The sequence below is a fragment of the Papilio xuthus genome, unplaced genomic scaffold (assembly GCF_000836235.2).
Source record: "Papilio xuthus unplaced genomic scaffold, Pxut_1.1 DF824655.1, whole genome shotgun sequence".
Lineage (NCBI taxonomy): Eukaryota > Metazoa > Arthropoda > Insecta > Lepidoptera > Papilionidae > Papilio > Papilio xuthus.
The window spans coordinates 5862742-5876665 of NW_013533994.1; the positions used below are offsets into that span (position 1 = coordinate 5862742).

The 13924-nt window shown below is 47.5% G+C and overlaps 3 protein-coding genes across 3 annotated transcripts in view; all 3 read right to left on the reverse strand.

The window, feature by feature from the left end:
• The window catches only part of LOC106127471 (CCR4-NOT transcription complex subunit 1-like), an 11121-nt gene extending 4167 nt beyond the window's left edge, over positions 1-6954 (reverse strand). The window contains exons 1-7 of the mRNA XM_013325550.1: positions 6449-6954; positions 5560-5689; positions 2824-5327; positions 1207-2572; positions 751-1135; positions 482-669; positions 1-118 (exon numbers count right to left, since the gene is read on the reverse strand). The exon at positions 1-118 is cut by the window's left edge and continues 119 nt beyond it. Of these exons, the coding sequence (XP_013181004.1) occupies positions 1-118; positions 482-669; positions 751-1135; positions 1207-2572; positions 2824-5324 (4558 nt within the window). The 5' untranslated portion in view covers positions 5325-5327; positions 5560-5689; positions 6449-6954. The remainder of the gene's footprint in view (positions 119-481; positions 670-750; positions 1136-1206; positions 2573-2823; positions 5328-5559; positions 5690-6448) is intronic.
• Positions 6955-7810: 856 nt separating this feature from the next.
• LOC106127623 (collagenase-like) lies at positions 7811-9817 on the reverse strand. Its single transcript, XM_013325758.1, has 5 exons — positions 9594-9817; positions 8869-9136; positions 8568-8666; positions 8201-8394; positions 7811-7993 (listed from the first exon to the last, which is right to left on the reverse strand). The coding sequence occupies exons 1-5, from the start codon at positions 9780-9782 to the stop codon at positions 7889-7891; spliced, it is 855 nt and encodes a 284-aa protein (XP_013181212.1). The 5' UTR covers positions 9783-9817; the 3' UTR covers positions 7811-7888.
• Positions 9818-10339: 522 nt separating this feature from the next.
• Positions 10340-11459, reverse strand: LOC106127472 (uncharacterized). Its single transcript, XM_013325552.1, has one exon. It carries the CDS (start codon positions 11457-11459, stop codon positions 10509-10511), a length of 951 nt encoding a protein of 316 aa, XP_013181006.1. The 3' UTR covers positions 10340-10508.
• Positions 11460-13924: the final 2465 nt, after the last annotated feature.

The window sequence follows — 13924 nt, forward strand, 5'->3', positions numbered from 1 at the left end:
CCCAGGCGCCGCCGCCCGCCTCGCCCGCCAGCCGCAGCACGCGCACGTGCAGCTCGCGGTACCCCGCCGCCAGCTCGCCCGGCTCGCCGCACCCGCTCTCCAGCAGGCCCTCCACCGCCTGCGACACGGAACCCCTCGCGTTACGGATCGCACGCCATATTGCCTGCTAAATTGCTTTTAAAAAATTTCAATATAATTAAGAAAGTTAGCAACCTTTAGTGAAGAAACTGGCTTTTATTTATAAAAGGTTTTTTTTTTAATCTCACAACATTTGATTACTAATTATTGTTTATCGAAGTCACGACTGATTGAACGCATCGTTTCTAATTTTATCAAAACATCGATAGCACCCTAATTATTTACTGGACGTTCGATGTGACCGCTACGTGCAGCCAATGTTTCTGTAATCTGAACACTTTGAATGAAGGCGATCGTTCGTGCGGGTACATCCCCCGTAGGGCAAGGGATGGTGGTGGCTCACCCTTTGCACCAGGTTGCAGGCGGAGACGATGTCCCGGTTCCTGGTGGCGAGCACGAGGCACTCCAGCAGCGAGTGCACGTTGGTGGCCTGCGCCGGGCACGCGTGCGCTCCCAGCGCGCTCGACAGCGCCTCGCCCGCGCGCACCAGCGCCGCCGCCTCCTCGCCGCCCAGCGGCTGCGCCGGTCCCACTGGGGGGAGCATCAGGCCCGCCGGGGGGAGCGCCAGACCCGCCGGGGGGAGCGCCAGGCCCGCAGGGGGGAGCGCCAGGCCCGCAGGGGGCAGCGCCAGGCCGGGTGGGGGCGGGGGCGGGGGCGAAGGCGCGGGGGAGGAGCGGGCCGGGAGTGCGGAGTCCCGCGTGGGCGCAAAGCCCGGGATGTTGCGACCGAACTCCTCGTAGACCGCCATTTGCGTCTCAGTCGGCCCCCCCATTCTCGGCCTCACTCTCTCTGGAAGGTTCTCAGTTTGATATGACAGTACCATCGGGTCGTAGTAGAGTCGGTTTTCGAGCCGAGCCTGCTTTCTAATCTCGTAGTCGTTCATGAGTCGCTTATCCAGCTCGGGCAGGGCCTTCTCCACGGCGGTTTTCTGAATGTAGGCGCACGCCAGCTCCATGTTCTCCGTGGCCAGCACGGCCGCAGCGCTCTCGATTATGTGCTGTAATGCATTGTGTTATGTTAACTAACAATTTACACGATAATGGTGAGGCGAACCGTTAAATCAAGTACCTGGTGCGCGTGCGGTGCGTGCGGCGCGGGCGGGGCCGGCAGCAGCGCGCTCAGGAAGGTGGCCTTCAGGTTGCCGGCGATGGTGGCGGCGAGCTGGTCGCGGCAGGTGATCATGGCCATGGCGGCGGTGAGGCTGCGCATCATGTGGTGGGCGGAGGAGCGCAGGCGCGCCTCGTCCGGCTCCAGGGCGAAGTCCTTCCGGACCACGTGCTCGCACGCAGTCAGCGCGTAGCTGATGGCGCGGTCCACCACCGGGTGGATCCATTCCTGAATGGACCTTTCCACGGCCGGTCGGACGAACTGCTTCAAGTGGGGGTAGTTTTGGAATAAAAGTATTTGAGGATTGAAGGTGATGTTCTGTCCGAATGCCGTCGTCGAAGTAACGTTTACATCCACGTAACTAAATCGAGGCTCCGGGATGTCGAGCGGGGCGTCGGGGCAGGGCCCCGGTGGCGCCGGCGCGGGCGCAGGCGCGGGCTCGGGCGGCGGCTGCTGGCAGGCCTCCGCGCTCGGCTTCGGCTGCGAGAGCTGGAGCTCTATAACCTTGTGCTTTTCAGAGTCCTTCAAGTATAACGTGGGTTTCAACTCTGACAGTTCCAAGCCCAGATTTTTACACAGCACTTCTATTTCAAATTTTAAATTCAACTTTAGATCGGGTTCCTGGTTGAGTTCGGCGAGGACGTTCATCAAGGACATCGTCCAGGGGTTCGGCGGCCTGAATATGAGGCTCCTGGCGCAGGCCTCGAGGATCTTGGCGACGAAGGGCACGACGTAGAGCAGCTCGTGCTGGCCCTTGCGGTACGCCTCCAGCAGCAGCGCTTTGAGGTCGATGTCGCGGTGCAGCACCGGAGCGTTGCGCGCCAGCGTCAGCATGCCCAGCCAGTGGCCGAGGTTCTTCAAGAGCGAGCGGTCGCCGAAGTTGGCTATACTTTTATCGGAACGCAACAACACTTTTATATTCCGATAAGTCTCCATTATCGCCAATCTGTTCACCTCCCGAGCTTTCAACACGTCGAGGAAGTTGGAGTACAAGGCGTGGAAGTTGAATTCCAAGGAGGCCCGCTTCATCACGATGTACTGCGCGAGCCAGGGGTAGTGCTCCTCCGTCAGGACCTCCTTCAGCTCCTCGCACTTGGCTTTCAGGTTGAGCTGGCTGAGGTTGTTGAAGATGAAGGCCGTCTTGTCCTGCAGGTGTCGCGGCGGCGCGGCCGGGCCCGCCTCGCGCTCCCGCGCCGTCAGCAGCGTGTCTATGTTGCTGGCGCTGGCGATGGACGGCCGCCCTCCCAGCCCGCCCAGCGCCGCCGCCGCCGCTGCCGCTGCCGCCGCCGCTGTCGCTCCCGCCGCCGCCGCCGCCACCGCCGCCGACCTGTACAAGGAACACGTAACAATGTCTGGTGAGCAGCGTCAATTCTCTATTTTGTCGAATTCCAGTGGGCGCTTGCGCGTTACCCACATCATACTATAAAAAGTTCCCAGACATCTTTTTGTTTTATTTCGTTGGCCACACTTTAATTAAAATCGTCCTTAGGTTTAAATTTACATATTTGAATATAGTCAAATGCCCGTACTAGCAGAGATCACGTTCCGTAAATGTGTCGCGGACATCGGAACCGTTACCAAATATTTATAACTAGGTGGTGAGCGTACCTGGCGGCGGGCGGTGGTGCGAGCGGGGCGGCGAGCGGGGCGGCGGGCGGGTCGCGACCCTGCAGCCCGTACTCCACGTAGTCGGCCAGGTGCGGAGGAAAGTCTCCGAAGTGCGGAATGGCGCGGACGTGCTCGCAGTACTTGTGGTAGTCCTTGAGGCGCGCCTTGAACCTGTCCAAGGCGGTGACACCGAAGTAGTACATCTTGGAGCCGGAGGGCTTGCGGAGCGCGTCCAGCACGAAGCGCAGCGCCAGACCCAGGGACACGTAGGTCGGCACCAGGCCCCTCTCGATGATGCCGCCGAACAGCTGCGCGGTTATGTGAAGCTCCTTATCGGGATATTCGGGGAAGAACTTGTATTCCTCGAACAGGTTTCGCAGCATGCACGAAAACACTTCCCGCTCCCTTTTATTCGGTGACTCTTGAAACTTCTTGAGCATATCCAGCACCTCGTCTATGGAGAGGGACGGGTGGGGCGGATGATTGTATATCCGTTGAAAGTAGCCATTCGCTTCGTCTTCGACTTTCTTCGAAACGCTATGCATTATTTCGGGCAGATTGATCTGATCCGGCAACCGAAACTTGTCCACCGACGGGACTTGCGACAATCGCGTGAATGCGGCCATGTTGGTGATGTTGGCGTTGTGCGGAAGCGCCATCATCGGATAGGGGCTGTTGGGCCCCGGCCCTAACAGTCGTGAAGGCGATCCCGGCGAGGGCGCGACCGGACCCAGGGCGCCGGACAAGCCGAATGCGGTGTCCGTCGGCATGGCCAATGCCATACCGGCGACACCGGTGCTGAGGTTCGCCATGGAGTCGACGTGGGGGGTGAAGGCGGAGGTGAAGGCGGGGGTGAAGGCGGAGGTGAAAGCGGAGTTGAAGGGCGCGTTGAAGGGAGGGCGGGAGGGGGCCGGCGCGGAGAGGCGCGCCTTGGCCAGGAGCCAGGCCTGGCAGTGCGCCGCCACGGCGTAGAGCGCGTCCTGCAGGTCGGGGGCCACGCCGGGCGCGCAGAGCTGCAGACACGTCGCCATCGTGGCCACGGTCTCGGCCGACAGCAGCGCGGCCTTGGGCGGCAGCTCCTCGGGCCCGGTGCCCGAGACCGGCGGACATCTTCTCTGTAAAAACTTCATCATTGCGGATACGAAAATTTCACCATGTTCTCTGATTTTGTCCGTCAACCATTTATCCAGCTTCAGGTACTCCCGACGTGAGGCGAGGCACGCCAGGTCGATGACGAAGGGCAAGGACTGCACGTTCAGCAGCACCGACAACGCCTTCAGGTCCTGCGCGACGTCCAAGATCCTGGACAGGCGGGACTGATCGCAGTCGCCGCGGATATACCATTCGGTCATAGCGTGCATTATTATGGGCTTGATGTTCGGGTTTTGTGAGTGCCACGCTCGTTGCAATATCACACCGGAGTTTGGGTGGTTGCCCAAGAATATCGGTACTAGAGTAGACAATAGTTCTTGTCGGAAGGCCGTGATCGGTGCGTTTATTTGAATCAAGACGAGCATTAAGACGTCGGGGCAATGCAGCAGAGGGAAGCCGAAGAGTTCGTGCACCTGCAGGTAGTGTCCGCGCTCCGCGGCGTGCAGCAGCAGCTCCACCAGGTACAGGCAGCGCCACGTGGCCACCTCCTTGTTGTCGGCCTCCGGCGGCGACTTCAGCATGTCCACGGACACCGGGTGGAACGGATAGTCGGCGAGGCTGAACACGTCGGGGTGTTTCAACATATTGCATATCAAAGTCATCTGACCTTCGAGATTGGTCCATCTCCGACACAGGTACTCTACGGGGAATATATTGGAGGGATAGCCCGCACTTTGCAGTCCCGAGCGCAGGATTGAGAACAAAAGGCTCAAGCCCTGTCTGTCGGGAACGATGAATTCCGGTTGGTCGAGTTGCAATATGACTTCTTTCCAGTTTAAGTTGGATGCGAGTTCTTTGAGCGTGAGCACGAAGACGTCTGCGTTCCAGCAGTCCGCGGGCGGGGGCGCCGCAGTCTCCCTCGGCCCTTCGTGATTTCTCCAGAAGTTTCCCGGCGTCTGTATCTGCGGCGCGTCCGTCACCGTGGTGTGGTAGCGCACCATCATACAAATGATTCGAGCGACGTCGGTCGCGGTGGGCTCTCGCCCGCCAAAGTTCAACATGTTGTTCTTGCAGTCCTCAAGGGTGGCGGTAAAACTGTAACCGATGTCCTTGATGACCTCTGCCAGAGGGGCGTCGCGCAGGGCGGCCGCCATGGCCTCGGCAGAGCTCATCGTCATCGGTGGGCTCTGGGTGTCTTCCGGATACAGCAACGGTGTCAATACGAGGGGCACTTTCTCTCTAGGAAATTCAACCCGTAAATGTTTTATTAACAAATCTTTGGAAATAGGATCGAGGCGAAGGTCGTCATAACCGAGGCTTGTAAGGCGACTTTGCAAAACTTTATGGCTGCTCTCGAGGTTGTCTGTGGGCTCAACCATGCTCTGAAAATAATATAAAGGAATAAATTCTATAGACCATTATAAACACATAATAATACTATTGTTTGTTCGCAATTATGTGCGGAAGTAAAACAAAATTAATATGTAGCCTTCCAGACTATCAATGTCTATGCATTTGAGACCCTAATTTAGAAAAATAAAATAGGTAGTTATTAATCATAGGATAGCAAGCGCTTGGGTTTAACAGAAAATTGATATGTCAAGTGGTACCTACCATGTGTACATTTGTTAGGGTTTGCCGACTAAAGGATAGAGGCGAGGCAGGTGCACGGTCTGAGGGTGCCCCGCCCAAACGGCTGCATCTTAGCCGCTGACCCGCTGATGACAACTATCTAGTCAACCATCTGTTAAACAAACAATTTGACTTATATTATAAAATAATTCTGGCCTAAATCTCTTGTTGTGTTGTTTCCATAACATAGATATTGACTATGAAGAATATTAATAAAAATATACCATGAGTGAAGTTGATATTATACAAAATATTTAATGATAATATTGCATATCATCCATAAATTTTTATTGTATTTATAGCTGTTGAAGATAAAACTTTGGTTTTGAAGCACTACACAGATAGCAAGAGTTACACCTGACACCCATACAACAAGTTAATTTTTGCAACATCACATTTTTACATATCACTAATAATCAGAATATAGAAATTGGTTGCAGTAGACAAAAACATTTGATCCATCACTATTTTGTTTGAAATGCTTTAACTATTCCAAATTTAAACAAGTCATTTATTAATTTGCAGGAGTAAGAGTAGTGGGTGCATTTTCATATTAAAAACCATCAGCTGGAAACTAGTGATTTTATAGATATCCTTTTGTCTCACACTCCTTTCGTTATGTCAGGTCGCCATTAGCGCACTAGCTACTTTTTATAACAAAGCAAATTAACAAATCGCTAAATTTTACTTCCATAACTTTTAACAAATACCAATCTTACACGTTTAATACAACATGACAAACACGAGTACTTTAAAAGTTAATGTCTCCTCCGATATAAATAGACGGTGGGGTAGCTAGAAATTTTTAAAGGAAACAAGTAAAAGTTCCCTACTAAATCAGAGATATCATGCAATCTGTCACATACTGTACCTTGTAAGCCTCGGAAAAAGATTCACAAAATAACGAATCACAAAAGACGTAAACGGCATACAATGGCACAAGACAAACGCGACTGCCTAATACTCTTTTAAGTATCACTTTTTGTCTGTAAGTACAAATCAGCACAGCTATGACCAACAGTCATCATAGGATCACACAATATGCCTCAAATTCGACAAACATTACATGCACCCTGACCGAAATGTTTTTTGCAAGGTTCTTCAACTCGTTGCAGGTAACGGGTATGATTGTCTAAGAACACTTCACAAAGCCACTGAACAAATATCATTTTGCTACAGCCCCTATTTCACAACAAAACAAAATTTGGTTTCATGATTTAACAAATAAAATATAAAGTATTAAAATAAAAAACAAGCTGTTAACCGCTGTGAACTATACAGACGCCATTACACAATAAATGACAAAATGTGGCTGTGGCATTGACATCTATATTTATGGACAGGTCGCTGCTTGGAAATTAAAGCTTTGCTTCGTTCCAAGTTCCGACAAAAAAGCGCCTTCAATATTGCCTGCCTGTTTGTATAATGACAGTTTATTTTATATGTATTTTTAAGATAGTATACCATCGTCATCCAACACGCCCGTCAAGGCCAAACCGCCAAGTTAGCGGAAATCAAAAGGGCACAAAATGCTACGGTTTTTAGCCTATCCATGAACATATTCCCCAGTGTTGCCGTATACATTCCAATCTTACTTTCTTACTACTGTAATAAATGCAAATGTTTGATGTGTATGAATGGTTGCGCTCGAAATCGGCGCTGACATACAACTGGCCAAATGTGAAAAACGTATTATGTTAAGACTGTAGCTAAATTAAATATTAAAAATAGAGCTCCGAAGCCGTAATGCAACTGCAGATGTAAAGAGCTATACATATTGATGACATGGCAACTAAAAGTTGTTTTTTTTGTCGTATTAGACATATACTTCGTTTTATTGCTTGTAAATTAATTAGAACTTATCTTCAAATATAGTTTATTTTACCAGTAAATCGCTGTCTGTCTTTGCTTTTGTTATATCATTATTTAATTATCAATTTCTTCGATAATTTCTTGTAGCGCCATATTGAAAGTTATATTATTTCAGGACATCTATCGGCCAGATCCTTATTATTTACGCAATTATGTTGATTTTGCTTGTGACGATATTCTTTAACACAGTTTTTCTTAAAGTGTAATTCGCAGAGGAGAGCAGAGCACTGGGCGCCGATGTTCCTTTCTAGGAAGTCCACGAAAATGGGACTGATTATAATTAATAAAACTTATTGATGTACTTTAGTACCAGTAAAGGGATGCGAAGGGCGGCCACCACAAATCTCATCATGAAGTGTAAAGATTTATTCGATAACTGATTAGAAAAGTGACACTTTGAATCATTAATTACAATAAGAAGTAGGTTGCAGGTTGCAGTCTACAGACGAGCTTGGATCCAACCGGCGAAGGAAGTGACGCGCGCGAAGCCCGCGGGCAGACCTGCTTGACAGCCGCGGCTCGATCCGAACGACACCACGCCGATCTGTATAGCGGGACGAACATTATATATTACACATTACTTACTACACGAAGTGAGATAAAGTGTGCACCATGTCCACTGCCTCGGAAATCGATTATAATAAGTACTTCAATTTGGCATAGCACGATACATTATCAAATGAACCTGGCAGAGACAGGAATCAATTTGTAATCTGTCATCCACCCACAATAGCGTGCACTACTAGCATACCAGGAGGCGTCGTCCGGCATCGTTGACAGTGAGCGGGCCGCCGGAGTCCCCGCTGCAAGTGCTGCTGCCCGTCCCACTGGTGCAGAGCGTGGAGGCGATCACCGTGCCGGAGCCGTACGTGCGCTGACAAGCCGCATTTGTGATCACTTGCAGCGACGCGTGGCTCAGCACCTGGCCTTGTGTGATCCCCGCCGCTGTGCAATATGACACTTATCAAACATCAACATCCACAGCATTGTAATAACAATAAAGTGTCGACGCAATTCCTAGTTTCTTCTGATGAGTGTGCGTTCCGGAAGTATAATTTTAATTCACTTCCCCTTCTAACCCTTTTCTTGCAAAAAAAAAACCTTTTATAGATATTTACCATCGCTCGTCTTCCCGAAGCCGGCGGCCTGTGCGAAAGTGCCCACGAAGTTATTGCTGAGGAGGGACGCCGTGGGCAACGACACTGGTGCGATATGATCTGACGAAATAGAAAATATTTATTAGAACGCACTTTTCACATCGCAAAAGACCATGGATGGATTTCATTTCAGTTTAATTTATGCAGCTGTATTTATGAATTGATCCTTAATCATTTATGATTATTTACACAAGCGTATTTTTTTTCTATTTCATTAGTATAATATGAAAAAAAAGAGAAAACGATAAAAAAAATAACTTACTATTAAACTCTACTCTGCTAATAGTAATGATAGCGACATCGTTGTGCAAGGTGGAGGGGCGGTAGCTCTCATGGGTCCGTACATTGCTAGTGGCAACCCTCGTGCCGCCGGAGAACAATCTGGTGGAGCCTAACACGACCGTGAACTGCCTAGCTTGGTTGCGGCCGTCAAACCAACAATGCGCCGCAGTCACCAACCGGGTGTTGGATAGTAACGATGACCCACAAACTGATGTGCCGCCGGACGATAAAGCTATGAGTAGACCACCCTGTGCAACAGAAACTAAATGATTTTACTAATGTTTTTAAACGTTGAATGAATGGATGTTAGTAAGAAGGTAACTCCAGGACGGTAGCGTGGATCTCGATGTAATTTGGGATGTAAAACATAATCTGGAAGAACACAAATGTAGTAGCATTTCGCGAGGACCAAGTCGCCGGCAAAAGCTAGTTTATACATATTACTAAAATTGGAATGTCCCCCTTTTTTTTTTAATTAATATATAGGACAATTTAGTTTAGTGAAGACATTGCAATAAAGGTGGGATTTTATAATGTTTATGCGCATGTGAGCGAAGTGCCCGAGTTAAAATATTATCCATGTTCGATACGGCTTTAGCTAATACTTGCACGTTTGCATTTATGTCGTTTTTAAGCAGCATTAAGTGCATATTTATGATACTCGTCAAGTTTTAGCCCGCCAACTTCCCTATGAAAAATACTTACAAGATGCGGGTATGCGCCCAGCGCGGCCGGGGAGCCGCCGACTATTCTCACTCCGTCAAAGTCTAACGCGGTCTCTGCTCGCCTGATTGCCTCCGCTAGAGGAATACCGACGCTCCGATGATAGTCTACTTGTATAGACTCTTCGGCCACGACTGCGGAAAGTAGACAGGTCAATATTAACAACTTCATGGTTATTTTTCAGGTTTGGTTGGTTACTGGCTCCGCTAGGGTCTTTCCTCACCATTTATGGAAACCCAGTATCTAATCGGATTTATGTCCAGGATATTATGAAATCGATTATAAGTTATCTATTATAGATTTCATTAGGTAATCCATCCTTCAAAATAATAATTAGGTCAAAGATAAATGTTGTAATTAACGACCTAGAAATTATTGTTTCACCTCGTGATAATTAGTTTATACATATTCGTATGATTCACACACACAAACACACAAACACATAGTTGTTACTAATATAACATTATAATGATTCTTCTCATGATCATCAGATGGCAAACGAGCAAACGCCTATTTCCAGTTATTATTTATCTATGGCCGCTTGGCATTGCTCAACATTTCGACGAGCACCTTATACTAAGTTTATTTGAGACTAAGCTGTGATTATTTTGCACCCTTGAGGGTAACTGTGAAAGTTATTAGGCCGAAAACTACGGAAGGTTAAAATGATATTTGCCAGAGAGGAATGAGATGTTTATTCGGCAAGCGTTCAACGAGTACAGACAAGTAAAAGAGGTTACATTAAAATTGGGAAGCATAATTAAAAATCTTAGGTTGTGTAGGGTACTTCCCTACTTGATCAAAAAACATTGCTCGAGTAAAATTCCAGGCGCTCAGCGCATCGGCGAATTGGCGCCAACATGCCCCCGGGCGTTGAAGGCTCGTCCTTCAACAGAACTAGTTGTCGTCATGAGGCAGCGGGCAGATCTTGCTGAATGCGCGGCGCACGACACCTGTCGCAGTCCGCACATCGGCCACGCGGGATACTCCGTCCGCTCCGGGATGGACTGCCACGACTCGACCCAGCCGCCATTTGAGCGGCGGTAGGTTGTCTTCCTTCAAGATGACCAGAACACCTTCCTGCAATGGGTTGAGATTAGAGCGCCATTTCGTCCTCAACTGAAGTTCTGAGATATACTCCTTGCTCCATCTGCTCCAGAAGTGTTGGCGGAGGTGCTCCAGGTGTTGATATCGGCTCAGTCTTCCAGTGGCATGATGCTCGTAGCAGCCAGCCGGCAGCGCAGTGAGAGGGCGGCCGATGAGGAAATGTCCCGGCGTCAACGGCAGCAGGTCACTAGGATCTGCTGAGAGTGGCGTAAGCGGACGAGAGTTGAGAACTGCTTCGATTTGGACCAACACAGTGTTTAATTCCTCGTATGTGAGGTTACAATTACCAAGAATTCTTTTAAGATGGAACTTTACAGATTTAACGCCTGCTTCCCATATACCACCGAAATGAGGGGCGTGAGGAGGTAAAAAGTGAAAATTAATGTAGTCAGGAGCGAGGTCACCAGGTAGCGAATTGAGACTGCTTTTAATAAAACGACCGATTTCATTATACGCACCTACGAATGAGGTCCCGTTATCGGAATAAATGTGTTTAGGTTTGCCGCGACGTGACATAAAACGACGAAGAGCCGACATAAAATTATTACTAGTCAAATTATCTACTAACTCAATGTGCATGGCTTTAGTTGCGAAACACACGAAAACAATAATATAAACTTTGACAAGTTTGCAGCCGCAACCTTGACGACTGGCTGACATGATAGGTCCGGCGTAGTCGACTCCGACGATCTCGAAGGGACAACCACTCGCTGTCACACGTCGCTGCGGCAAGTTACCCATTATAGGATTCACTACCTTTCCTTTAAATCGACAACATAAATGACAATTACGAAAAGTTCGTTTAGCTAAATTTAAACCACCGATTGGCCAGTAAGTTTCTCTCAATGAACTCAATAATAAACGAGGGCCAGCATGTAAAAGTTTTACATGCATATATTCAAATATTAATTTTGTTAAACGATGAGTGGACTGTAATAAAATAGGATGCTTCTTTTCATAAGAAAACAATGAATTATCTAATCGACCGCCGACCCGCATTACATTGTTATTGTCTAAAAATGGACTAAATTTTAAAAGTTGATTCTTTGCGGGCAAGCGCTTATTTTGCAATAAAATATTATATTCATGAAATGACTCGACTTGTGATAATTTTATTAAAACATTTAAGGAATTTTGAAGTTCATCATTATTCAAAAAATGTGTTGATGGACGCTGTTTTTTGCAAATATTAATGAATCTTAAAACATAAACCATAGTGCGCTGTAATATTATAAATTTAGAAAAACGTTCGAAATTAATTAAAGCCATATTCGAGTTATTAATAATTAAAGTAATTTCAGTGCGCGTTTCAGGTAATCGCTCATTCAGCGTTATATTCTTTGGCCAAGAAGAAATATCATTTTTTTAAACTGAGGGCCTGACCACCACATATCGAGATTGTTAATTTTATCAATGGTGACACCGCGCGAGACGTAATCTGCTGGGTTTAAGTCAGTAGGGACATGACGCCAAGCGTGCTAACTGGTCTTATTTACTATCTCGGCTACACGGTTGCGCACAAATGGTTGCAGTTTACTTGGCAACATTTTTAACCAGCCTAAGACGATAGTGGAGTCTGTCCAAAAGGTTACTGATCTTACTTGCACTAGCAGAGAACTCAACACCTTTTTGTACAGGCGACCTCCAACGAGCGCAGCGCACAGCTCGAGTCTCGGGATCGTGGTGGGCTTTATAGGCGCCACGCGACTTTTAGCTGAAAGCAACCGCACCAAAACAGCATTATAACTCGTGCTGCGAACGTAAAAACATGCACCGTAGGCTGCTTGCGATGCGTCACAAAAATTATGCAAGTCAATTGAGTCGTAACGATTGCAAAGTATAAGACGAGGAACTCGTAAAGAACTTAGTAGGGGCAAGATGTCTGCTATTATTTGCCATGATTTAATAATTTCAATAGGCAGTGGGTCGTCCCACGAAAGCTTAAGAAGCCATAATCTTTGCTTTAATATTTTAATGGAAATAATGCAGGGAGCTGAGAAACCTAGCGGATAAAATAAACATTCGGGCATAAATTTAATATAATTATTTCTAAACTCGGGTTGCCCTTTGAATTTTCTCTCAAGAGAAAATAAACAATGTTTGGCGCGCTGCAGCGAGCCGCCTAATACATCAGGTGACTGTGTCAGTGGCAACCTGACACAGAACCGACCGTCTGACTGACGAGATGTATTTTTAATGAAATGTTCTTTTTTCTCTTCTTTGGAGAAAGATGAAGCCTGAGGGCTGACCTCCTCGAGGTGCCAAAACCGCGTTAATAGGGTTTGAATGTCATCACTGGAATCATTGCACGAAGAAACATCATTATTTGATTTTACCGACACGAAATTGGACTTAAAGTCAGAAGTCGAGCATGCTTGGCCACTATTATACAAAGGACCTGAAACTAGCCACCCTAGACTAGATTCAAATAGCACGGGCTTCCCGGCTCCTAAACTAATTTTACGTAGCCCTAATAGATCCCAAAACACATCCGCACCAATAATTAAATCCACCGAAGATGGAGTGTGGAAGTTGGGATCCGCTAAAGAAAGGTTGCTAGGTAAATTTAAGTCTTTTAAAACTATTTGCTGACTGGGCACATCGTCAGTAATATTCGGCAAAACAAAACAGAAAATCCTTGTCGAAAAGTTTTCATTTAAAGATTTAATGGGTAAACAACACATTTCGCCTATATGCGATTTTGAATTATTTATACCCAATAGTGACTCGTTTACCTCAACTGTAGGTAAATTTAACGATTGTTTCAATCGTTCACTAATAAGGCATGAAGTGCTACCGCTATCGAGAACTGCGCGGGCGATGCGCTCACCGCCGCGGTTGTCGACAATTTTTATAAGGGAAGTGGCTAAGAGTACCTGTGTTCTGTTGGGTAAATAGGTAGAAAGTTGGGCAGACAACGTGACATTACCGGAGGGCTCGTCACTGCATAGTGTCGGGGTTGCGGAAGAATGTGCGAAGCGGTCCTCAGTGTTAGAACATACATTAGCTGTTGACTTATACTTCAGATCTGGAATGTGAATTAAAACATTATGTCGCTTTTTGCATATTTTGCAACCGTTAGATCTGCAATTGTTTGCATAGTGACCAGACCGCAAACAATTAAAACAAACTTTTAATTTAGGCACAAGTTCCAAGCGCTGTTCGCATGTAAGTTCTAAAAACTTAGGGCAATTGAATAATTTGTG